Source organism: Phalacrocorax carbo, chromosome 8 (genome assembly GCF_963921805.1).
Source record: "Phalacrocorax carbo chromosome 8, bPhaCar2.1, whole genome shotgun sequence".
Taxonomy (NCBI): domain Eukaryota; kingdom Metazoa; phylum Chordata; class Aves; order Suliformes; family Phalacrocoracidae; genus Phalacrocorax; species Phalacrocorax carbo.
The window spans coordinates 6174691-6199976 of NC_087520.1; the positions used below are offsets into that span (position 1 = coordinate 6174691).

General features: G+C 37.1%; 1 protein-coding gene across 4 annotated transcripts in view; it reads left to right on the plus strand.

Moving 5' to 3' along the window:
* The window catches only part of CNOT6 (CCR4-NOT transcription complex subunit 6), a 32682-nt gene extending 7680 nt beyond the window's left edge, over nucleotides 1–25002 (plus strand). For 2 of the 4 annotated variants that reach the window (XM_064458415.1, XM_064458417.1), the window contains exons 2-12: nucleotides 7379–7492; nucleotides 10054–10240; nucleotides 14180–14265; nucleotides 15259–15363; nucleotides 15450–15518; nucleotides 16950–17107; nucleotides 17614–17768; nucleotides 18727–18881; nucleotides 19789–20019; nucleotides 20759–20961; nucleotides 21635–25002. In XM_064458415.1, coding sequence (XP_064314485.1) covers nucleotides 7381–7492; nucleotides 10054–10240; nucleotides 14180–14265; nucleotides 15259–15363; nucleotides 15450–15518; nucleotides 16950–17107; nucleotides 17614–17768; nucleotides 18727–18881; nucleotides 19789–20019; nucleotides 20759–20961; nucleotides 21635–21847 — 1674 coding nt within the window. In that variant the 5' untranslated portion in view covers nucleotides 7379–7380 and the 3' untranslated portion in view covers nucleotides 21848–25002. Of the gene's footprint in view, nucleotides 1–1158; nucleotides 1288–7378; nucleotides 7493–10053; nucleotides 10241–14179; nucleotides 14266–15258; nucleotides 15364–15449; nucleotides 15519–16949; nucleotides 17108–17613; nucleotides 17769–18726; nucleotides 18882–19788; nucleotides 20020–20758; nucleotides 20962–21634 lie in introns of those variants that run through there. The other 2 variants (XM_064458416.1, XM_064458414.1) reach the window with 2 other exon arrangements.
* Nucleotides 25003–25286: the final 284 nt, after the last annotated feature.

The window sequence follows — 25286 nt, forward strand, 5'->3', positions numbered from 1 at the left end:
CCATGTCAGGTAAAAGGAAATGTTTAATTCACAGCATGTATTCTTAAAAATTCAGGTGTTACCCTTGAGCTAATTTTCCAATCAGATTTTCCCTAGTTCTATTTCTCAATACTATATACTTACTGTAAAAAATTATTTGAACAGTATTTTAAATGAAATGCCAAGAGTGTTTTCACTAGTCAAATAGGTGTTTACACAACAGATTTGATATTTACCTAAAAATAGCTTACTAGTAGGAAAAAAACCCTAAAACTGTTTTCTTGCAACACTGATGTTTTCTTTGTGTGTATTTTAGTAGAGCAACCTTGTTCACTCCTACAAAATTAAATGTAAGGTTGTATTTCAATAGATTGGCAAGTTCCTCAAATTTCTATTTATTCAGCATCAAAATATTTTAAATTTTGGTTCTAATGTGCTTTAGTATGGATTCCTCTGGTTTAAGGAAGCTTTAATTCTTTCAAGTTTTTTTTTCTTTTAGGTGGTGGCTTGATCCTGCATTTCTGAACTTCAGTTTTTCTAATTGCAGATTTGTGTATTGTAGCAATATATAACAAGAAGTTATATTTCATAGGAGGATGCAAATATTCTTCCATATTATGGTGTATACCTGCTAGTAGTTAGGAAATCCAAAACTGTTGGTGTATGTTATTTAAAAAAAGACAAATCAACCAACCACAGTTTCAATTTAGTATGTTTTGAACAAGACATTGTTAGAAGTAAGACTGATACGAAGTTTAGAAGGCTTCATAGGAACAGCATCAGGCATACAGAAAAAAAACATTTAATTCTCTAGGTAAAGTTTTATGCCTCTGGGGAGGGGTGGTCCCAAATAATTTTAAATAAGGGTTTAGCTGAAGTACACTACATTTACTTCACATAACACTTGAGGTTTAGCTGGGATGCACCGGGTACTTGCTTGCTTCCTTTCCTCATCATGGTATCTAACCTATGAATATTTTTTCAGTCATTTTTCAGTATTAAGATCACTCTCTGGTTTGCCTGTGCATGGTATAGACTGAGGATAAACAACAGGCATCAGCTCAACTCATGAATTCAAAGTGTAAGTTCTGTAGGGACGGACCTTTATCATAAGCCTGTTGAAGCTTCTGTTGCTTTTCTGTGAGGAGAAGGCAGATGTTGCACCTTGTCATCCCAGGCAGGGACAGTGTCTGTTTACGTAGGGTTGTTGCTTCATTTGCCTGTACTTTAAGCTGAAATGTAATTAAGTTCCTGTGGAAATTCAAAACTTGCCAAGTGAAGTGCCACCAGTGACCGGAGGTGAAACCGGTAAGCTTGATTTGTTTTGGAAAAGCAGTAAAGAATGGGTAGTGGGTCTTTGAGTGGGAATAAGCAAATTGAGTTTTATGGAAAAAACTGAAATATACCATTATGGCATTACCTTAAAGAATTTTTTCCAAAGCATAGAAGTTACCTTTTAGCATACTTCTGTTCCCTTTGAAGGGCATCACTGTTTGGCGTTTAAAGCAGTAATTTCTGTTCATTCTAATAAAGCTCAGCAGTAGAGATTAACCCTTTAAACACGGGTTAATATTTCTTATTAGCCTATACATTGCTAGAAATGCTACAACTAAGTTATCTAAAAAGCAGTGTACTTTGCCTTCAGTTAGGATTTCAGACTTTGTTCAGTGTTACTATTTAACTGTTGCATGGGTGAGGGTAGTTGGAAGCAAGATATTGCTTCCTGCTGTGTGAGAAGGGATTTCAGGTAGGTGTGGACAGAAAGACAATTATGTTGTTGTCCTGATTTCAGTCGTGTAAACAGCCGTGCTGCAAATCCACACATACATTATTGCTGTACAGGCATAATAACTCAGGAAGCTAGGCTCCTTCAAATATTTTTTCCCTCCTTTCCCCTTATCTTTTGGGCAGTTTAATTCTCTTAACCAGCCCCTTTAGTTATTAGACTAAAGTCAGTTCTGATGCAAGAGTGAAGTGGAAATACACAGTCCTGGGGAGGAAGGAACTGCAGCCGCACCAGCTTAGTTCTGCTTCGTGCCTTGTAAAACCACAGTGCAAGTGGTTGGGGGGGTGAGGAGGATCCTAAATTAACTTTGAATTCAAGACATACCAGTCAATTTAAGAAACACTTATGGGGAAAGTCATTGGAATGTATTTTCAGGTGGAACTTTGGGTTGCATGGAAGAGAGTTTCAAGATTAGAGGCACAAAGTTACAAATGAATGGTCTGGGATGAGCTTCCAGTATTAGGGTCTGAAGGAAGAAAAGTCTCCCATATATGCTATCACTTTCTTAAGAAATCTTTGAGCAGCTTAATGGCTTAAAATTAATAGGAATTACTGTCGATTGTATTCTATCTTGCTATTTATGAGCAGTGCAGAAGTCACTTATTTGGTAAGTAATATGTACTGCATCGATAAATAGAAAGTTACTTAAGTTTTCTAACTTTGCTAGATCTAGATTTGTATGGTTTAGTCACTGTTTCTAATTAAATTAGCAAGAAGTTTGAGTAATTCTGCACCTGATCAGGTGCAGTGCTACTTTGCTTACTTCCCCTTCTTTGCTCTCTTCTGATCTATATCAGCTTATTAGTGATAAATAATATCAGGTAAAGGTTGGGAGGGGGAAACAGTCAAAAGAAGTCACCAACATGTGTCAAGAAGTTTCAGAAGCAGAGTTGTAATATTTCAGCATAGTGATCTTGAGGTATTTCTAAAATTACTCACATTTGAAATAGGATTTGTAGATGCTGTTTAGTAAGTATTGAAATAGCTATTTCAGAATAGTTGAATAGATCAGATAAGGAACAAGTGAGAGCAGCATAGGTTAATGTTTAGATACAACTTTGTTTTCTATGAAGTTTTAGAATTCAAGTTTTCTTTGCCTCATTTAAATTTTTATATAGAAGCTGATGTTTCTAGGAGAGTTTTTGTAGCAATCTTGATATCTACATTTATAGTAAAGTTAATACTATAAAGGATTGATGGTACTTGGCCTACAGGAGTTATCTAATACATTTCATTTTAAAATAGAGTTAGTTTATCTGTGGTATTACAGAAAGCATTTCAGGAAATGAAGAACTGCTGTGGCATTTTCTGTTGGTGGTTTCTTTTAAGAAAAGCCTTATTGCTTACTCTCAAAAAAAACCACTCATCTACCTAGTTTGATTAAATCCTTCTCCCCACTATCTTTCAGTTTCATAAAAGTGGCAGAAGGGAAGGACTGGAAAGAAGTTGCTATCTTTTCTGCCCTGTCATTCAAAACAGTTTCCCTGGACTATCATGTCTCCATTTTAGGGGCATTATTTATTGGTCATTTATGTGGTCATCTGGAGCATTAACTGCTTCATAGTCCAGCTGCCACACACATATAGGCTATGAGACTTACCATTTCAGAAGTCTTGTTGGGTGATGCTCTGAACTCCACTCTTCCACAGCTAACAGCATAGTTAAAACAGCCTGGACTTTGGGCAACTCCTTCTTTTCCAGGCTACTAACTCCTCCTGTCACTATACCCTTCGTGGCATTTATGCTGCGGCTCTAAGTGCTCGTCAGGAGCGGAGCAGCAGCTGTTCCGTAGCACAGCACACCCACTCACATGGGTGCTGGTAATCATGCCATCTCTTCCCCAGGACAGTTCTCTGAAACAAGGCCTAGCCTGGCTCTTCATCAGCTGACTGCACTCGTTGCTTTAATCTGGAGAGACAGGTACAGGTGCTCTTCAACCTGTGAACACTTGGCTTTGTCTCCAGTGGTCTGTTCCTGAGTCAAGCCAGAGCCTGTGCTCCATCACCCACTTGTTGTACTGGCCAAATTTGTCAGCTCTTCTTAACAGGTTGCCCTCCCTTGACTTTACAACTTTCAGGTTTCTTATTGTCTTTCTGATCCCCATCATCTGTGCCCTGCACCTTTCCCTGAAGTGTCTGGTCTGCTGCTGCTCCCCCTTGCTCTCTCCTACTGCCTTTCTCTCAGTACCTCTGTGCAAACAAGGCCTTAAAACTGTGTCTACACTGAAGACTCAAGATCTAATTCCCTGTGTCAGACCCTTTGCACTGTTGACCTCATCGGCCTTGTTTAGCTCAGTTTCTTTGGGGCAAGGGTTGTTAATTCTGTGTTGGGACTAAGTGACCTGGGCTGGGAGCAGGCAGCCACACTCCTCTTGAACTCCCAAGCTCTTCTGTTTTTACAACTATTTAAATAACAATTTTAATAACCTGGTAGCAGATAGTTAAAAAATTAATTTGCATTCAAACATATTTAAATGTCCTCTTCATTAAATTTATATAGTCTGAGGTGTGTTCTGGGAATCCATGTCATATTTTTGTTTATAAAGATTTTCTCCTTTACCAACTAACTTGCTGTATGTTATAACAGCCTAATGTTCAGTGGTGCTTCCCGCCATCTGTGTTGGTACAACTGCAAATTACAGGTGGTGTAATCTCTTTTGATCATCATGAGAGTTTAAAGCTGCAGCTATCAACGGCTCTAAGGCTGTTAAACACCATTTTATGCGTCCTTTAGTCTGACAGAACTGTACCACTGAATCTGATGTTCACCTCAGCTATTACATTTAACTGTAGCAGCTCAGCGGGGTCTAAATTTGGATTTGGGGAGGTAGAGAAAGGAGGAGAGACAGTGATTTGCAAAAGAGTGATTTTCTTGAACGACTCCATGCTGTGAGGTTTTGCAACGCAATTCAAGGTATTGCACTTGTGTTTTGTAGCGGCCTGTGAAATACGACCCAAATTTAGCCTTGCTGTCAGGTCTTGAGAAATCGTGAACTCCACCTGATGGATAAGGATGCGCTAACACTTGGTGTGACAGTGCCCTTGGTGTTCTGGTGTGGCTGGTGTCAGTGATGCAGTCGGGTCATCAGCAGCTCCTTCAGCCAGGTGTCTCAAGAGCAGTCACAGCTTTCTTTTTGCTCCTGGTAATGCTGAGCACCAGAGAATTGTCCACTGTGAAATGCAACAGTGAGAAAGGGAAAACAATCAAGAGCAGGAACTTCAGTAAGCGGGAGGGTAGTGCCATGGACGGTCCGGGAGTGTAGGGTCACCAGGATCCAGTGTTAAAAACCTCAAATTCTTAGATCCTTAATTGTTTTAGCACAGTTTAACAAAACCCACTGAAAAAGTATGTCATCCTTTTCTGGTAGCGAGGAGCTATATGCTGCTGGTACCAGCAAGGCTGTTAATTAGTGCATGTGATTGAACATGCTCTGGGGAACATTCGTGTTTCTGTACTGAATGAGATTTCTGTCTCTGGTATACCTGCTTCATTTCTTGAAAAATTGGATCATATTTATTAATTCAGGGAGCTGCAGGAAGAGAAGGCATCAAATGACGGAGGAAGGTAAATGTTTCCTGACAAGCTAGAGCATCCTTATGTGACATGCAACTTTGTTTACTATATATAATTATATATAGCAATTTTAGAAGAGATTCTTTGTACATTATTTTGCCATATATTATTGCACTAGTGGCATACTTAGAGCAGAGAGAAATTATGCTTTTACCTTTCTGGTTGTTATAATCCAGTCTTATCTGCTTTAATTAGCTTAGTTTGAAGAAGAAAGTGTTACACTTGGTGATTCCAGTGCCCTGGGTACTCAAGTGCCTTCATTCTTTAAGGAGCTCCACCCAGCTGCTATTTATAATCTCATCCTTTTACCCACAATTCACTTTTTAAGGGGGAATTTCTTTTCACTGCAGGAATCTGTTTTTGACCAGTAGTGGGAGTGGGAAGGTGGAGTGTGAATTAGTAAGAGGGCTGTTGTATTAAAGTAAGCATGAGTTGCTTAAAAGCTTTATTTTAATTAAGATGTGTAATTAGCTGAAAGTTTTTGAGGGTCTTCTGTTGGTTTTTTTTTTTAATGCGCAGAGTAAACATTTTCTAGTAAATTCAATAAACAGATAACAAGTCTGATTGGTAGTCTGATTTTTACTAAAAGTTATTCCTTGTTTATTCTCTATATAGTTGTACCACTATTCTGATGTGTTTGCTTTGTCCAGGGATATGAAAAAATTAGAAAGCCTTAAAAGACCTGGTAGGTAGGTGTGCTCATGATTTTGACCAGTGTACCTTCTTCTATGTTGAGTGTATTTGGGTAGTATTAAAATGTTGCTGTAAAGTATTTTGCTTAATAATTGCATAATATTCCCTGTAATGTGTTTGTAAATGTGATTTGAGCCAGTGTTGTTTTAATTTATCTTTTTCCCATGAATAATTTTATAGCTTGTTGCTTGTGCCTTTATGTATTTTGGATGTGGCAGCTTAAGATGGTGAAATCTTTGCTGTAAAAGCTGTTAGATATATGTAGAGCAATGTAAAAATATTAATCTTATTTGTGATAAATGTGACTTATATTGGAAATCCTATGAAACTTGAAAACATGGAGGTAATTTGCAAATTAATATAGTATTGATTTATTTTAAATATATGTAAGCTGTTTTTCCTCTTAAAATGACTAAAACTCAGATGTATTTCTCCTCGGACAGCGGAGAGCTAGCTAATCGTACAGGGAGGGGTATGGCACGGGGCTTTAGTACAGAGCCGGGGTGCTTTCTTTTTCCTTTTTCCTTTTTCCTTTGGGTACAGGAAAGCTGGAAGGAGGGATTTTTGAGAGGAATTTTTGCTACTTCTCTCTCACGGTCCATGACTGGGTATGGTAAAAAGAGATAGCTTTACCAGAAACATTTTTTAGTTTCTTCTCAGGAATGACGTGAAAGAGGGTAAGATAAATAGAGTTAAACTTCAGTGTTAAACACCTGGCTGAGGAAAGTGATAGAAATGTCTACCTGAGGTACAATATTTTCAGATTGAGAAAAGTAGGGTACAGGTTGGATCAAAAGCTAACATTTTGCAGAGTTAAAGAATTGAGGATCTTTTTGTAACCTTAATTCTTCTTTTGGATGCTGACTTGTGTGAAGAGTTGAGAATTGCAGTAAACCTGGAACTGATGGATAGTCAAGGTTATTAGCAAATGTTTTCTTTATAGTTTTTATGAGGGAGAACCTGGTGGTGGTGGTCATCGCTTCTTGAAGTTTCATTGTTGAAGAACTAAGAGCTGGCAGAAGGATGGATTGATTTTTGATGGATGCAATCACATACCCATGAAAGATGGCAGGACACAATGTTTATGTTGGTCTACAGATTTTGTTAAATTATTAGGTGGGGCGTTAGGCTGTCGTCTGCTATTCTAGGAGCATCAGGATTCTGTGTTCTTCTATTTTATAGCAGTCTTTCCCACTTGGCGAAGTTTGTAAATGGGCACGGATTTTCTGAAGTCTTGAGAAGTATTTGGAGTGAACATCTAATACAAAATTGAACTGAAATGGAAATCACCTTTTAAAGAATTCTCAGTATATAATACCTTAATTAATTGTCTTTTTGTCTCGACAGGAATGCCCAAGGAAAAGTACGATCCACCTGATCCACGGAGGATGTACACAATTATGTCCTCAGAGGAAGCAGCCAACGGAAAGAAATCACACTGGGCAGAGTTGGAAATAAGTGGTAAGAAACTGAGGAGTGGTCCCAAGTATGATCTCATTGCAAGTTAAGAGTAGCCTCTGTAGTATGGGCTTGAACAAGAAATCTGGGGTGGAGTTACCTGCCTTGAAGAGAGCCAGCACACCAACATAGCAGCTGTCAGCCTTTGGGTGTGCCAAGGGGAGAGGCTGGGTTGGGATAATGTAGGGAGCTGTAGGAGAGGTGGTAAGTTGAGGCAGGTAGAGAATCCTAACATGTAGGAAGGTTGGGAAGATGAGGATATGGATGTGCACTCTCTGAGTTTTAAGAAGATGAGGTGGGTAAGAGCATGGATTTAAGATATAATTTGTCAAAGAGGGTGAAGCTGGGATTGATATGTTGACATATGCTGTTGCTTTAAGTAATGTAACAACAATGTTGTATTAGTCCATGTCAGTATAGTTTCTGTTGAGACAGAAGTTTTCAGTTTAAAAGCAGTTGTAAATCTTTGCTCTGTTCTTGATATTTAAAAGAAAATAAAAAAAAAATCCTCCAAGAACTGTGCTGGCTTTGAGATATTGTTTGACTTTTGGGTCTTTTATTGAAAATAAAATGATGGTCAGAGTTCATAAACATTAATTCCAAGTGGTATGGAACATTGGTCTCTTCATTTGTAGCATAAATTCTGATCTTGCTACATAAAGTCTGCTTACAAAGAAATTAAAGCAAATATTTTAAGAATTTAAAAACTATTTTTTGATGTTGTAAATTTAGGCTGAAATTTTGCTTAAATGTGGAGGTTCTTTAAGACACTGCAAAAATTGCTATGTGGTATTTCTAAAGGACTGTCCAATAGAGAAATTTATGGAAGGAGGAATACAAATAGAGCTCTCTGAATTGTGAAGAGTCTTCCCATCCAGATCATTGAATCTGTCTTGCTTCAAGTGCCACGTGCCTTAACATGTGAACAGCATTCTTTACTTGAAGGTCACAGATGCAGAAACCTAGTTAAATGCTGCTTCAGGAATCAGCATTATGTATCAGCATTAGGCTTGGATATCCACTTGGACATCTGCTGCCTCTGCAGATGGAAGTGCATTAAGTGATGGCTCTTCCCTTTCATGCCTGGTAATCTCACTGTAGTTGATTCCAGCCAAAAGGGGCGCGGGTAGCGAAGAGGATGGATCAGTGATGTTGATTGGAAATCCTCTCAGATACAAGGGTTTCTTTGATCGCGGTCACCTGTTTGCACTAGGTGTGGGAAGAGGTGTTAATTCAATTTTTAAAATGCAAAGAACTATTGTTTTGTATTTAAAACCTTTCAAAAAATGCCTTAATGACCTTACAGTAGCATGCATTTTTTAAGAACTGTATGCATTTGCCTTGCAAAATAAAATGTGACAATTTTTGTTTTATTAATGTTCACACTGTTCTTTGTTCTTGTTCCTTGCAAAATACTTGGTTATCTAATACAGAAAGCCACAAATGTTTTAACTGCTCTCATTTAAATCACTGAGCTTTTTCGCTACAGGCTTCTTTTATGCCATTCACTTTCTTACAGCTCACTGGAAATGATACCTGTATTAAACCTTTTGTTACCAGGGACTGAGTCCCAGATGCACAGTATAGCTTTCCCCAGGCACTAAATACGACTTCTTTTATTTTGAAGAAAATAATTTACAGAAAGGAATTATAACATGTGTATGTTGGTATAATATTAACCAGACCGTTCTTAATATTGGTGAGTCATGGTGGGTTTTTAAAGGCTATCACAAGTAGCTTTTTGCCTTGGACAAACGGGTGCTGGTATTCTTCTGATGCTTTTGGTACAGCGAGATGACTTCTATAAATGAAAAAGGACCCACTCCTGGGGGAAAAAAATTTTTGGAGAGAAGAAATGTTTAGAGACCTGATGATATCTCACATGCCTTGCATGCAGCAATGTAAAAATCTTGATTCTGTCACACAAATCCATGTTTCCACCCTTCAGTTTATACAAAAATCATACCGTTTTTTAAAATATCTGGCAGTAGTTTATGCAGCTTTTAGTTGAATGCCAGATGGAAATCCATGTTCTCAACTAAGCCTTTTAGTCACCCTAAATATAGTGCTTCTATCTGTTCTTGGCTGGATTAATGCCATAGAATATAGATTTTTGGTTTGAAAGATGTTGCACAGAAATAAGACACAAACTGAAGAAGCATCTTCCGTCCCAAATGTAAACTGTAACTGAAAAAAAATCTGTTTCTTACACCTATGTTAATTATTGAATTCATGGTCAGTTAGCAGATATGTCTTGTTTTGTATGGAACTTGACAAAGACAGGTGTTTAAACCTTAAGTATGGCGTGGAGAAAATCAATTGAAGCATCCCTGGCAACACCTTATGTTCTCTTAAGCATTGCTGAATTCTTTGACCTATAGTATCAACAATTAATGGCATTTTGGTTTAATAGAATAAAATAGTAATTAAAAAAACACAACAAAAACCCCAAACAAAACTCACTCTCAAGTCCCCCCTCCTGTCCCATACTTACAAAAGGTATAATTATTGCTAAACCCATATATTTTAAATATTCTATTTTCTTTTGTACCTTCCCTCCACAGGGAAAGTGAGAAGCTTAAGTTCGTCATTGTGGACACTGACCCATTTGACAGCTTTGCATCTCAGTGACAATTCCTTATCCCGTATTCCTTCAGACATTGCCAAGCTTCACAATCTGGTATATCTGGACCTGTCCTCTAATAAAATTCGCAGTTTACCAGCAGAGCTCGGAAACATGGTGTCACTCAGGTATGTAAATTTTAGCAGGCGTTAAAATTGTTCTTTTACTATCTTTGTTTCTGTAATCAACAGTTTAAATTTCAGCATAATTTTTATGTTCTAGTAAACAAAAAGCATCAATAAATTCCTCCTTCCTCACTTCCTTTTATGGGTCTCCCTGAATACTTGGTATGGTCTGTGCAGCTATAGCAGTGCTGGCTTTTCTGTGATCTCTTGTTCCGATGTGTGACAGTATGGAATGAGCTTCAGAAGTGCTCAGTTTGATAGCAATCACCCATTTTATATTCTTCCAAGTAAGGTTTTCTCTCTTGTGCATCTCTTTCCAGACTCTTTTACAAATCTTGATGTGGCTTTTTTCTCGCAGAAATTCTGATGCACAAAAAATTGCTTTTAACTCATAGTAAGGTAGGAAAAAGGTCAGATTAAACATTCATAATCACGCTAAGTACAATTTTTTCCTCTTTATTCATCTTTAGGAATTATTCTTAACAATAGTTCTTATTCTGCTTATTTTATAACAACTGCAACATGTCTAATATCTTCTTCCCACCTTTGCTATCATGTAACTGCATTCCTGTGCAGACTGGGGAGGAGAAAAAAGAATGTTCTAAATGCACCTTTTCCACCATCAATTTTACAGTGCCAAGATGTGCAAAGTTTGCATGGAACGACACCTCCTTTTGGAAGTGAAACATGAATGGTGATGCCTATTTAGATTATAATTAAGGCTGCAGCATTTCACTTTGTAAAATCACTGTTATGTAAATACCTGAATGATTTTATAGATGAGTAAATATTTACAGGCAACATTCCTTTGCCCTGGATCCAAAGGAAGAGCCTTATCTTAGGTTTAGTAGACAGTCACCAGTAATCGCCTTCATTGCTTTTAATTTTGAAGACACTTATGGACAGCTTTCTCAAATCCAGAGAACAGAGTCTAGAAGTAACAAGAATGTTATTAGGAGGAGAAAACAATAGAGAAATACACTGCCAACACAGCTTTAATGAAACTGGAAGCGAAGCAAGTTTGCACATAGAAATATCAGTCATTGCATTTTCTTCTACTTTAGAAAAGCCCACTCTGTTGGGAAGGATTAAACTAGCTGATTAAATTGGTACTAAAAGCTCAAATTCCAAAGCAGTTGAAGTCTAAACCTTGGAGGCTGAGCAAAGCAACGTTGCTTTTCAGAGCATAATTGGCAGCTCTGTTTCATAGTGTGTTGTGTAGTTGTTTTCAGCTGTGAAACAGTCTGTTCTAAAGAAAGCTTTGCATTACTATTTCAATTAAAAGCAGTTATTAGTAACAGGTTTCTTCCCTCCTTTATCTAATCCTCAGGTATTGTGAGCTAGCAACCCTGAATTTACTGGAATGTTCTGAAATTCATCCTTGTACTTCATTAGCATCCTCTTATTTTCATCAGTCTTTTTCCTTTTAAAATATTGCTGTAATTATAATACTCATGACATGGAGTTGGTTTAGCACTGTGTAGTCATCAGTAGTGTCAGAAGGTTTTATGCCTTCCTCCCAACACTTTTCCCAATTTATTCTGGCTGATTCTATGAAGCTTCAGCTCTTCCAAGTCCTAAGTTTCTTCTGAGTAGAGAAAGCTAAACCTTGTGAATTTGAAATGTGTAGTGAAAGGTCTGCGATCACACTAGTTCTCTATTTGTGAACCTCAGCATAACACTTGAATCCAGATCTCTAGACGTGAAAAGCTAGTGTGTTAATCCACTGTGTCCTCTCTGTCCTCAGCAATTGTAGCTGATCCATGATTTCTTTCAGTGAAAGTGAAGAAAAACCTGTAAGTGCACCCTACGTGATATTGCTCTGTAGGTCTCAGCTGTGCTAGAATTTCATGTTTCAGGCTGGCTCTTACTGCAGACACTTCCCATAGCTTTTGGGAAGATGCTCAAACTAACCATACTCCAACACTGGGCATTGCTAATATCCTGAGCCACAGAAATCATTTGCGCTCTCACATTTGAGAATTGATAATGGGTCTACCAGCTCCCACATCTGGAGCTCTGGGTTTGGTCTATATGGCAAAGCTCGCCTAAGGCTCCTTGCATCTCCCTTTTTACTGCAGGTACTTGAAGAAAGAGGTGTCAGAGAGAATTAGAGTTCTCATCTTTGCAGAAACAGGAGAAAAAATAAACACTAAGATGTTATCTTGGAAGGCTCAGCTGTAAAACAGATTCTCTTGATATGCTTGAAAGAACTAATGGGATTTGCTGTGATCCCCTTTGCTGTGTAGAGGGGGTGGGTTCTGCAGAGGCAAGGATCATTAGAGAAAATAACTCTTTCATCCAAGAGAGAAAGTGTAATGATACCTACTACTGTGCCTTTCTTCCAGCTCAGTGTTTTTCCTCTAGAATAATTTGATTTTTGTTTAATTTCATACATAACTTTTTTTAGACTTCAGCAATGCTTTGAAAAACTTTTAGAGGAAAAAGTAGCTTCCTAAAGAATAAACTAGTAGCTTTATAATATCATAGAGACTATCATCCCTAAAAATAATAGCCCTTTACATCTCAAATGTCTCTGGAAGTGCTGAGAAGTAGTGGAGATGTTGGTTGGGTTTTGTTGTGGGTGGGTTTTTTTTGTTTTGGTGTTTGGTGTTTTTTTTGTTTGGTTTGGGGTGGTGTTTTGTTTTTTTTTTTTTAAACTCTCCTCCCCCCTCCTCTTTCCTACATGCCACGTGCCTTGTTCATACCTGGAAACCCTAGAATGACAGAGTGGGCTTCTGAGCTTCTCTCTACAATATGTGTGTATCTATGGGATTTTATATTGGAAAAAAAAAAAAAGGGCAAACAAAAAACCCCCGGTTGGCCGGGTGTGTTACAGCCTGGCAGTCAGTTGCGTAATGACTTGACATTTCTAGATAACCCAGTGAAATAAAAAGATAGTGCTGTTCTGTATCTTCTTCCACTATTCCACACCCCAGAGTGTCTCTAAAACAAGCCACTTTGTTTTTACCAAGGTTTCTAAATATGCAGTGAAATGGAGATAATTTCTCAGAAATCCTTGTTAGGGAAGGACCAGGCAGAGTTTGCTCTTGAAATGCAAGGCTAGAACAGTGTGTCTCTTAACTTCAAATGCTGTCTTGTAGAAATCTAAAAGAGCTAAGGTAACTCTTGGCACCCAGGTTTCCTTGCCTTTTGTTTTTTCTTTCTCCCTTCTTTGTTGCCCCAAAATACTTTTCAAGTCTCTAGACACCAAGTTGTAAACACTTCCAAGTAGCAACTTAATATTAAATATAGTGAGGAAAGTCTTCGCTACTTAGATGGGAATGCATTTAAGAAAGGGAAAAGCTCCTAAAAAGTCTATTTGCACTGCCGTTTGTTGGGATATCAGAATTCAGGACGTGAATTCTGCCCGTGGATTGTTTTTGTAAGTTAAAAAGCAGATATTTTGTCTTTGTCTTAACACTGAAATTATGGTGGGGATGGGATGGACGACCCCCAGCAGAAGGTTGCTATTGTAAATGACCATAACATGGTAATGTCATAGCTCTAATTGTACTGCCGTTATTCTGGATTTTTTGCTTATTTGTTTTATGGGATAAAATTCCCTTTTATTTGGCCTTTAATCATAGCCGTACTGTTTGATGGTCTGGTTTGTCAGAGCTATTACTGCTTCATCACTTGTAGTTATTAAAGTATTTAATTATTGCTAATGTTTACAAAACTTCTGACTTTTTAAGATGAACTTGAACTTGCCAAACAGCTCCTTTCCTTTGTACTTGAACACAACATGTATTTTGTCTATGTGTGTGTGTTTGAGTACAGCAGGATTTCCCTAACTACTGCTGTGTTTAGTCTTAGAATTTTTCAATATTGTGGTTTGCTAGTATATTGTTTCTCTTTTAGTTAAACGTCTTGTACTTTGCTGCTGAAGACATATGTTGGTCTGTTTTCAGCCCTATATGATTCTTGCTCTCTCTACAGGGAACTACATTTAAATAACAACCTGTTACGAGTTTTACCTTTTGAGCTGGGAAAACTGTTCCAGTTACAGACTTTGGGTCTGAAAGGTATTACTACTTTTTCTTGGGATCTGTGCTTTGTTTCATGATATCATTTCTGAGATGTAATTGCTGTAGACTGCTAGTTCATAAAAGGTTACTGAATAGCAATCCCAGGTGTAGCTACTTACTCCACATTTATAAATATTGTTAATGGATTATTTAATAAAAGAAAAGGAATGAGTTTGGTGAAGCACTCTGCATATAAGGAGGTTTGCCTCTCTTTCTGCAGAGCGTGCAGAAGCTTTCTGTTGCTTGCATAGGGGTTGGATACAGTGCTGCTTTAACTAAGAAATAGTCTGCAGTTAACTGTAGGTATTCAACTCCAACCAAAAAGGGAATGTGCTTTGTACTGCTGTAGGGTCCTGTGCTCTTCATGCAAGCAGCAATTTAAATCTTTTTCCTTTCTTTTTTTTTAATCCGAACCATATGGATGCTAGCGATAAAATCGCTGACCTCAGGGGAACTTGCATCACTCTGCTCCTGATGTGACACAATACCTCTAAACACTGTTAAGTCTCAAAAGTCTGGTTTTCTCCCCCTTAAAACTGGATAATTGCAATGTGCGTTGTCTGGGAAAACTTGAAAACTTCTACAATCTGCATATGCCTTTGACTCTCTACTCAGATATGGCTGGCAAATAAACAGGTGGTGGACATTTCACTCGTGTCAAGCAAAGCAAGCAGAGGCGGCTTCTGTGTTTGGCCTCATCAGCTCTGCCTGCATGTTGTGCCACGACCGATTCCTCACTCCTATCAGATCCAGCCGCCGCCCTTGGGGTGGTCGATCAGAAGGCAGAGGCAGGAGGGAACCTGGTTAACTTCCCCAGAGCTGTTCGCACATCTAGTGCTTTGTGAGATTGAAGACCTGAGACTTGAAACCTCTACATAGTTCATAGGAGATGCAGTATCTTTTCTCAGAGGTGTCAGCATTAAACACTGATATGTAAGTTTGTAATGGTTTTGTTTATTTTATTCAATATTTCTGTAAATGTGTTTGCAGGAAATCCACTTACACAGGATATTCTGAACCTTTATCAGGAACCAGATGGGACGCGAAGGCTACTGAACTATTTGCTTGATAATTTGGCAGGTACTGCAAAAAGAAGTAAGTGATCATTCTTAAAACACTTATTTCTGCTTTGTAAAATCAATGGGATTATCACTTGTTGCATCTCTAAAATGTTCCCATAGTTTCAACAGAACAACCGCCTCCAAGATCTTGGATTATGTTGCAAGAACCAGACCGTACAAGACCAACAGGTACTATAACACTTCTAAAAATCTTTTTTGTTTAGTTTATTTTATTTTTGTGTTATAAAAGCTGTGGATCTTTAATATCTCTCTAAAAACTTTTGATGCTTAAATTAACCAATCATCTGTGCAGTGCTGACCAGCCAGCTGAAGTAGTTCTATCTCAATTGGAACACCTGTTCCAGGTTTATCCGTCTTTTACTATGAAGTAATTTCTTTTTAATTAACAACTTCCTCACAGGAATTGAAGCTGTTGTCCACAATTAGTTAAATAGTTGAATTATAACAGGCTTAATTGAACGTTTGTTGAAGAATAAAAAAATGGAAGAACATGAGTGTACTTGACCAAAAATGTAGAATTTTTTTCTTTAAGGTAACCGATGTATCATCTTCTCTTGCTGCTGGGATTCAGGTCATGTTTAATTGTTTACTATTTTTTTCCTGCATGAACTGTCCACAATACAGCCTTTTCTATTCACAAGCACGCCAAAAATTTTAGTGTATTTCTCAATTATTGCAGTGTCCTTTCTTTCAGGACTGATGTACATTATTTTCCCCTATTAATTTTATTAAGATGGTTGCTTCAAAGATTGTGAAGTTAATGCACCTGTCTTTTGCTGTCACCTATTTATTTTCAAAATGCTGGGCTTTGACCCCCAATCAGCCCAAGGTTATTGCCTCAACTTGCTAAATCTTCAAACTACTTTCTTTTTCCTTTTCTTTTTTCGGAGTTACACTCCATGTTTGAGAGGAGCTCCCAGTTAGCTTCCAAGTATCTGTATCCAAGTATTGTACTGCAGATTCCTTAGTGCTTTTTAAAAACAAACCAAAAAAGCCCACAAAACAAAACCAAAAATCCATGCTGCTCTATTACCCGTCAAATTGCCCCAAACTGTCTTATTATCACTCCTGTTCCAAATGAATACACAGAGCAGATGTTTTTTGGGTGTACACCTGAATTGTAAGCTTTCGGAGGTGGAAACATGGGGTTTTATTTTGCCTGTGCAAAGGGATCCTTACCCTGCCTATGGATCTGTCACAGTTTGTGGTGGTAATAATTAGGTAGATTTTAAATAATCTATTTGAGGAGTATAGCTAGTAAATGTGTTTTAAAACAAGGTAAGTGTATATGGCTTTTCACTGTAGAGAACCGCTTAGCATAAAGTACATTTGTTTGCTATTTACATATAAAGAGGGGAGTTGGGTGTTGTTTCTCATTACATGCTAGAAGGCAGCTGCCATAAGTCCAAACTTGTAATTTATCTTCTTAGAAGGACTAACAATTTTTTTAGTATAGATACACATGCTGTGTTTTGGTTGAAGCAAATGAAGCATGAATTGATAAATTTGCAGAAGACAGAAGTGAAAAACATAATTGTGTATCTGTTTTTTTGTTGGTGTTAAATATATCAGTGTGTAAGTAAAATTACTGTTCTGCAGCCTTGTTTTCTGTCATGTGTTACAACGTACTCTGTGATAAATATGCTACCCGGCAGCTGTATGGCTATTGTCCGTCTTGGGCATTGAACTGGGAATACAGAAAAAAAGCCATTATGCAGGAGATCCTGAGCTGCAATGCTGACATCATAAGTCTTCAGGTAAAAGATTATATTACTTCTTTTCCTTTTCTGTTCCCATGCTGGTTTCTCTATATTAAATGTATTTACAGTAAACGGTCTGTTTTTAAAACCTTCTGAAAACAAAAGAAAAAAGAAGTGGTGTTTAGAACATTATTTGTTGCTTGACATCAAAAGAATGCTTTTCAGCCCACACAGTTGTAATGTGAACCAGCAGCTGCTGATCAAAGAAATGTACGTGGGGGTGTCTTTGTGCCTGTGTGTGTATGTGGGGCTGTAATTGACACATTTTCAAATAAAAGGCTTGAGATAATCATAACTCTGGGGATTACAGAAATTAATTTATATTTTCTTAAAATAGGGATATTGCTCTCAAATTTGCATTCTCTGATGTACTTAATTCTTAAATTTTTTTTGCCTTAAATATAATTTGAAAGTGATTTACACTTCTGAAGAGCCTAAATAATATCAGTCTTCTGTATTTTGATAATAGTACATTCATGCTGTGCTATCTTATAACTTCATAGGAGGTTGAAACGGAACAGTACTACAGTTTTTTCCTGGTAGAATTGAAAGAGCGTGGCTACAATGGATTCTTCAGTCCAAAATCTAGAGCTAGGACAATGTCAGAACAGGAAAGAAAACATGTTGATGGTTGTGCAATATTTTTCAAAACAGAAAAGTAAGTGGTGTGTTTTGCAAAGCCTTCTATTGTGTCTTGTTCTCTTTCACAAAATTTCTCAGGCTGGTCTATTGCTCAGTTTGGTGTTAGTCGCCCTCTTTGTAGCCGTTCAGGGTTGCTTTTAGAGCATTCCTGTTGTTAAAAAGGGTGGTCTGTACAAGAGAAATAATTTGGTGTGTAACTAGCAGTAGTAAATTTTACCCTGAAGTTTTGTTTAAGTTGAAGTTTCATTCTGTTAGAGCAATGCAGGTTAGGAGGTCACTAAAATACACTTCAATTGTTGAGTGTGTGTGTCCCAACCATTAGGTGTTAATGATGAAAAATGAAGCAAATGTCTTATTTACTTGCCTTTTTTTTTTTTTTTTTTTGAGGAAAGGAGTTGATAATCCTCAAAACCACTGAAATAAGACCTCGGGTGACATTGACTTTCTGATACATTAGCCTTCTGATAAAGCAAAAGGCGAGGCATTTGATATCACTTTTCCCTTCTGAAAAAAGCCATTATTTCAGAGCCGCAGTACTTACTGATTGTGTCATGTTGTACTTGTACAACTGTTTGGATATGAGGGTAATAATATCGCTTCCTCCTCCTGCTTCCATTCCATTGTGTCCACAAGTAAATATAAGTGCCAGGTTTGATACCGTTTGGCTCGGAAAAAATATTTAATCCCTCTTTATTAAACCTGCATCTTGGAACAGGAAACTGGTGCAGAATTAGAAACAAGCACTCCTTCTCTACAGTCTCTCTCCCCCACTTAACTGAAACTAAGTATAAAATACCTAAACATTGCTAGGCAAGCTATCCTTTGAGTTCAGTTTAGGATTTTATGAAATCATGTGATTGGATGAGATTTTCACATCAAATGCATTTGAGCTTTAATTAAAAGCAGAATTATCTGTAACTTTTACTTTTGTATCTGGCTGCTGAAAAAAAACATGCATGATGTCTCTTTTTCAGATTTACTTTGGTTCAAAAACATACTGTTGAGTTCAATCAACTAGCCATGGCAAACTCAGAAGGTTCGGAAGCTATGCTGAACAGAGTTATGACAAAAGATAACATTGGAGTTGCTGTATTGTTAGAACTGCGAAAGGAATTGATAGAAATGTCATGTAAGTCCTATTTAGTTTAATTTTTCAATAGATTGTATTTTGTAAATGAAAAAATTGACTTTTGTTATGGTAAACCAGAGAAACTAGGTTCTACAGATGAGTATAATTTCGCACATTGTATGCTCACACAAATTTATTTCAAAAGAGGATTTGGGGAAAAGTCGTATTGCTTAAATGTTGGGTTTTTTTTTTTCTGCTTATTCCTTTTTGCTTAAAAAATACAAAGGCTTGCGTTTGAGTGACTTTTACTTGGAGTTATGCACAGGCATCAGAGTCCATTGGTGTTACCTGCATGTTTCTGGGTCATGTATCTGCACCATTTTAGCTTGTTATTTTCTTCACTGTCACGCTTATACAACCTGCTTATTCTGCCTGTCATTCTTAATTTAGGAAATGTAAATTGGCTTTATAAGTATCGCAGTGGGTACCTACTCAGCCTGTGTTATGTTTATCCAAATGATATCTTATTAGTTCAGATTCTAACAAGCAGGCCTTTTAAGAAGCACTTGTAGCAAGAGAGGTGACTTACAATGTGGAAGCTTAAAATTCAGAGCTCAGTGCCTATTTACCATCACAACCTGAGGAAAATTGTTCTAATTTTTTAGAACTACGCTATTTGCCTGCCATTAGGATTATCTATTTATGGTCATTCACAGTATTCTTAAATATGTGTTACCTGTACAAGATAATCTGTCTGTTAATGGTGTTGAATGTGAAACACAATTATTCCTAATGCTTTGTATCAACTAGAACACTTAGTAGATGTAAGAGGAGTTATATGACCCTCTTCAAGTTACACTGGTATTTTATCTTATTTTTTCCTCCCCTCAAACATCCTGTTTAAAAGTCAATGATAGTGGGTTTTGTTGCTGACCATGTAAGGCAAATAATTGATTTTAAATTTTAGCTGGAAAGCCACATCTTGGGATGGAAAAGCAGCTAGTTCTTGTAGCTAATGCACATATGCATTGGGACCCAGATTATTCTGATGTGAAGCTGGTTCAAACTATGATGTTCCTGTCCGAGGTAAAGAACATTATTGATAAAGCTTCTCGTAGTCTCAAACCTGGTGTTTCGGGAGAACTTGGAACCATTCCGCTTGTACTGTGTGCAGATCTCAATTCTCTACCAGACTCCGGTAAGATTTCTGTTTCTTTATATTTCTTTTTTTTTAAGACTATTTCAAGTATGTAACAATTTGAATTTTAAGGTCTCACTTTTTTAAAGGAGTTTTCAGCTTAGAGAATACATTGTTTGATATAAGCTCTAAGCGTATGAAGAAAATAAAACAAAGAGAGAAGAGAGGACTATTTTTTGTGAGTGACCGTGTTACTTATGCAGCAGTATAGCTATGTCTGGTCTTTCAGAAGCATTTTCATTGTTCCCCTACAATGCAGGAATGGAAAGGAAGAAAATAGCTTTCAGAGAGAACTTGTCAATTTGGCTTTGCAGCCTCTTTAAAGTTAACTTTATCTAGAGTAGTGCTACAAAAATTGGCTTTTTTTTGCAACATTATAGCCGAAGAACGATGAAGGCCAAGACTTGAGCGTAGAGATGAGGAGAGGAGGAAGCTGCCTACCTATCACCTATAGAATTTTACTTCCACTTTTTTTGTCTTCCCCCCAGTCAGTCTGTTCCTAATTAACCTTCTAGCTTTTTGTAGTCAAAGCATGTCTCTTTGTCCTACCTGACATGTGCTCTTGACATACATATAGATTGTCCTGAAATATTTTAGTCAGCAGTAGTTCTTATGTCGTATATGTGTTTAAGGCTTCGCTTTTATAACGCGTAAGGTTGTGTGTATGACTCGAAGTAATCTACACGTGCTTATTTGTTGAAGCTTGTTAACACCTTCTTGTGTGTGTCTCTACTAATAGGTGTCGTTGAGTACTTGAGCACTGGTGGCGTGGAAACAAACCACAAAGATTTTAAGGAACTGAGATACAATGAAAGTCTTACTAACTTCAGCTGTAATGGGAAAAATGGAACAACGAATGGAAGAATTACACATGGTTTCAAGTTGAAGAGTGCCTATGAGAATGGTCTAATGCCTTATACAAATTACACATTTGACTTCAAGGTAAGGACTTGGCTGATATTTTGGAGAAGTTTTCTGGTTTGAAGTTTAACTGATGTGATTTGCTGTATAAAATTGTTTAACAAAAAAGTTAATCTGTTTGGGTAGCTAACAGTAAATTCACCAAGTTTATATTTAAAACATAGCGAACTAGAGTGCCCAACACTTCAGTCTCCTAGAAACCACATTCTCCTTTTCTTGTTAGTAACTGGTAATAGATCTGCAGGAGTTGGGGTGCTGCTAACCTGACCTGTAAATAGGAAGATTTGGTATTTTAATACTCCAAGCTAAACAAAACAGCAGGGGCACTTAAGCTGTCAACTGCAAGGAAATAATCCATGTTGCTACTGGAAAACTCTTGATGCTCTGTTGCCCAGGGGAAGCAAAGATGGTTCTTTTCCTCTTCAGAATTAGAGGAGTGTGATTTGAAGCTTCGTAGGAGGTTGAAAATAACAACCCACAAAAGCAGAGCAGAAGTAATACTTTTTCTTTTGTTTTCATAATCTGTATTGAGCAACCCATGGGATAGAGGAAGCAGAAGTCTCCTATGTCGATGTGCTGTGGAGAAGGAATGGTAGCGTTTCAGTTACTCGTAATACTGAGCTCGCTTTTTGTTTGGAAAAATACTGTGACTCAAGAATACATACCAACAATTTTATTTCTTTTCTTGTTCTAGGGTATTATTGACTACATCTTCTACTCTAAACCTCAGCTAAACATACTTGGCATTCTTGGACCTTTGGATCATCATTGGTTAATAGAGAACAATATAAGTGGTTGTCCACATCCACTCATCCCTTCTGACCACTTCTCACTTTTTGCACAACTGGAGCTTTTGCTGCCTTTCCTGCCTCCTGTAAATGGAATCCATCTCCCTGGCAGGAGGTAGTCAAGTACATTTAGGAGGGCAACCTCAATCTAACTTGTACAATTGTAAAATCTGAATATAGAGGAGTGAGGTATGGCCAACAGGGATTTTTTTTCTTAATAATCTTAATCTTAAATCTAATTATTTGCTAAAGACATAGTAAAAGCCAGGTGCTATCAACAGACACAATTCTGAGCCCAATATACTTTGTATACTGTTTGACAGCGATTGGTGCGTTTGCACCTTTCTTTAATACGTTACGATTAACTTTCCTGTTTCTTTTATCCAACGTGACATTTTCATGCCTTGAAATAGGGAATTGTTATACAGTATCTCTTTGCACAGTTATCTGTAGCACTACTTTTTGAGGCCAGTAGGAACATCCACAGAACATTCTTCCGTACTTCACTCCCTCCTTTTTCAGACTTGTTTGTAAAATATAGAATTTGAATTTAGCCTTTATTGATTGTATATGAACAACAGAAAACCTGATTTATGAGATTTTGTACTTTAAAAAAAGAAAAAATCAGATTTGGAAAATGATTGTATTGTAAACTAAGGCTAAATTTTTATCTGTTTTCATGTGTTATAAAGGCCAGCTTGTAAAAGAGGTTGTCACAGGTTTTCTCTGCTAATGATTTGCACTGTTAGGGTTTCGTTAGCCCTTTTGTACTACTTTTTATGTTAAATTGAGAACGTTGCTTTTAAAATCCAAACCTATAAAATCTTAATACCTTACAGAGATAACTAAATACATTCTATTTCTGATTTTTTTAAAAAAAGAGAGAAGCATAGAGTTCTCGCAGAACAGATAAGCTAAGCAGTGAGTATGAGTAGACCTGTATGGATTGATGATTGCTGATGTGTATACACTCAGTTATCTTTCTCGTCTCTAACTTCTGAAGTAAAATTTAGGGATGCTTGTGTACAGCTTAATTTCTGTTTTAAATACTTGTCCTATCTCCACTGTGCCTGCTTAAATTTGTTCTCAACTAGCACTGCCTGTGCATGCAGAGAGATCCTGTGCATCCTCTTTTATTTTTTTAAATAATGTTAACACTTGTGAAAATTTTATGAAGATACTTTTGTATAAGCTGTGGCATCTTCTTTTCCTTCGTGAAGCATTGAATATCACACTTTTTGAACATGTTCAGGTTATGGGTACACAGTTTCTAGCTTCTAAAACCCGTGCACTGCTTCTTTCAGTGTCATTGCACAGTGCCGTTTTTTCCCACTAAGAATTACTATCATGTGAATTCTCCTTCGTTTAAGCGTGTTCCTCAGTTTCAGAAAGTATAATTCCTTCAAGAAAAAAAACCCCAACCCTACATTTTCTATTGATGAAGCAGTGTAAAATAAATGCATTTTCAATACAGGTCCCAAAGACAATTCTTCAGATCTTTTTTTTTTAAAGTGACCAAGTCTTATTTTAAAGTGTCAAGCACGACTAAAGTTATAGTGTACCCTCAGTGCCATTTGTGTCATGAAGCCAAGTATATAACAGCTTGCAAATTTAACTTGTCTGTTTGTATCCTAAAAGGGAGAATTTATCATCTCCTTAAACTAATACAACTTGAATAATCAATGTAAAAGAAGAAATGAAATAAAATAAAGGAGATAGAGAGCTTGGTCTTAAACAGCTTTTGTTTCAGCTGCGGGCAGGGAAGCAAAAGGACACTGAGCATTAAGAGAAAACTTTCTAAATATTGTGAATTTTTATATATAAGAGAGTGGATTGGTAATAATGATTCAAAATTTTATTGAGAAGTAGTCAGCGCATAAGCGTGCTCAAGCCGTTCTGTTTTAAGCTGAAAGTAAAAATTACAAACAGTTTGGATATGTAAAATGTACATTTTAAAAACTCAATAGAAGAAATTTTGATCTTGAATCCTTGTCTGGGACCTGATCTCTCGGGGTTATTTTGTTTTGGTTTTAGTTGTGCAAACACCAAACATGTCCAGTTTATAATCAGTACATTGAAATGCTGGTAGTATTGCTGTAGTAGACTTAATGCGTAGTGTTATTTTTTTTCTGTTTGTTTTTTTGGGTTTTTTTGTAAAGTGTGAATAAAAGGTGTTTTACTCATGTTTCCTTAATGATGTCTTGGTAATGTACATCATGACAATTTCCAGTGATGATGAGCCAATTTAGCTTGTCAAACTGAGCAAACTATTTTTTCTTTTCTGATTATCTGGATTGTGTAATGAGTCCAGAAAGCTTTACAGAAGGGGAAGGGAAGCACTTACTCATTTTGTATTTCTTAGAGGGGGATAATTTACTTTAATAGATGCTGGAGCTTGAGTGCACTTGTTAGATTCTAAAGGTTTGAGCTTTATCCAATATGTGTTCTCCTGTATTGCTTAGTCTCAAAAAATATTTGAACTTACAACAGCATGTTAAAATATGGCCCCTTGTGCTTTTGGAGACACAACTGATCCTGCTTAGTCACCTTACAGTCTAAGGGTCCATTTAAATAACCGTTTCCTCCAGCTTTTATTCTAGTCCTTCAAGTCCCAGTCGAAAACCCACTGAATACGCTGAACACACTCCTTTGACTTCACTGGGTTTTAACTGGACTGCAGCTATGGCTCGGGGGCTGAAGGAAGGAGAAATATTTTGAATATAGGGAAAGACCAGGTGGCACCAAAACAGAGCTGAGAAACTTTGTCAAACAATCTTTCAAGGGAAAATATTCCTGTGTCAAACAAATCTAACTCAGAAGTCTCAATTTCCAGCTATAACACAGAATAAGGCAATAAACTGCGTCTTCACAAAATCAAAATGTTTGCTTCATAGTTTTTAACGTAAAATGGTTATCTGCAATATTTTTATTCGAGGTGGTTTTGGGTGTTGCCATAACGTACCTTCAGTGTTCTTGTTGTAAAAGCACATATAGCAAAAGTCACACAACATCTTGGGGTTGAAAGGATTTATTTAGGTTAGACCAGGCTTTTTTTCACTTAAAGTGCAGACAGCCATATCCTGTCTAGTTTCATTTACATTTACCAAGAATTCTGGGTGTCAAAGTGTAAATTAAAATATACCTTTAAATACAAGAATTGATTAGAGTACATGACTAATACCACAAGTTACTGCTTTTAATATAACACAAGTAGGGGGGGAAAAAGAGCATATAAGTCAGTGTGTTGTAATTATTTTGTCCTTTTAGCAGCTTTTTTTTTAAAAAAAAAAAGGTAAATTTAGCTAGCATTTTCAAAACTGACTTTAAGAACATTGTATGTATACGTCTTTGGTGTAACTTTAGTGAATCTCAATATTTTTTTTTTTAAACCAGGCTTACAGCTTATGGTTTGGGTTTTTTTCCAACCATGTAAAACCTGTATGAAAGGCAAAATAATTACAACACTACTGGGGGGGGGAGGGCGCCCAACTAATTACACTGTAAAACTTAAAAAAATTCAGTTAACCGCTTAAGTAGCAAGCGTTTTTCATCCAGCCA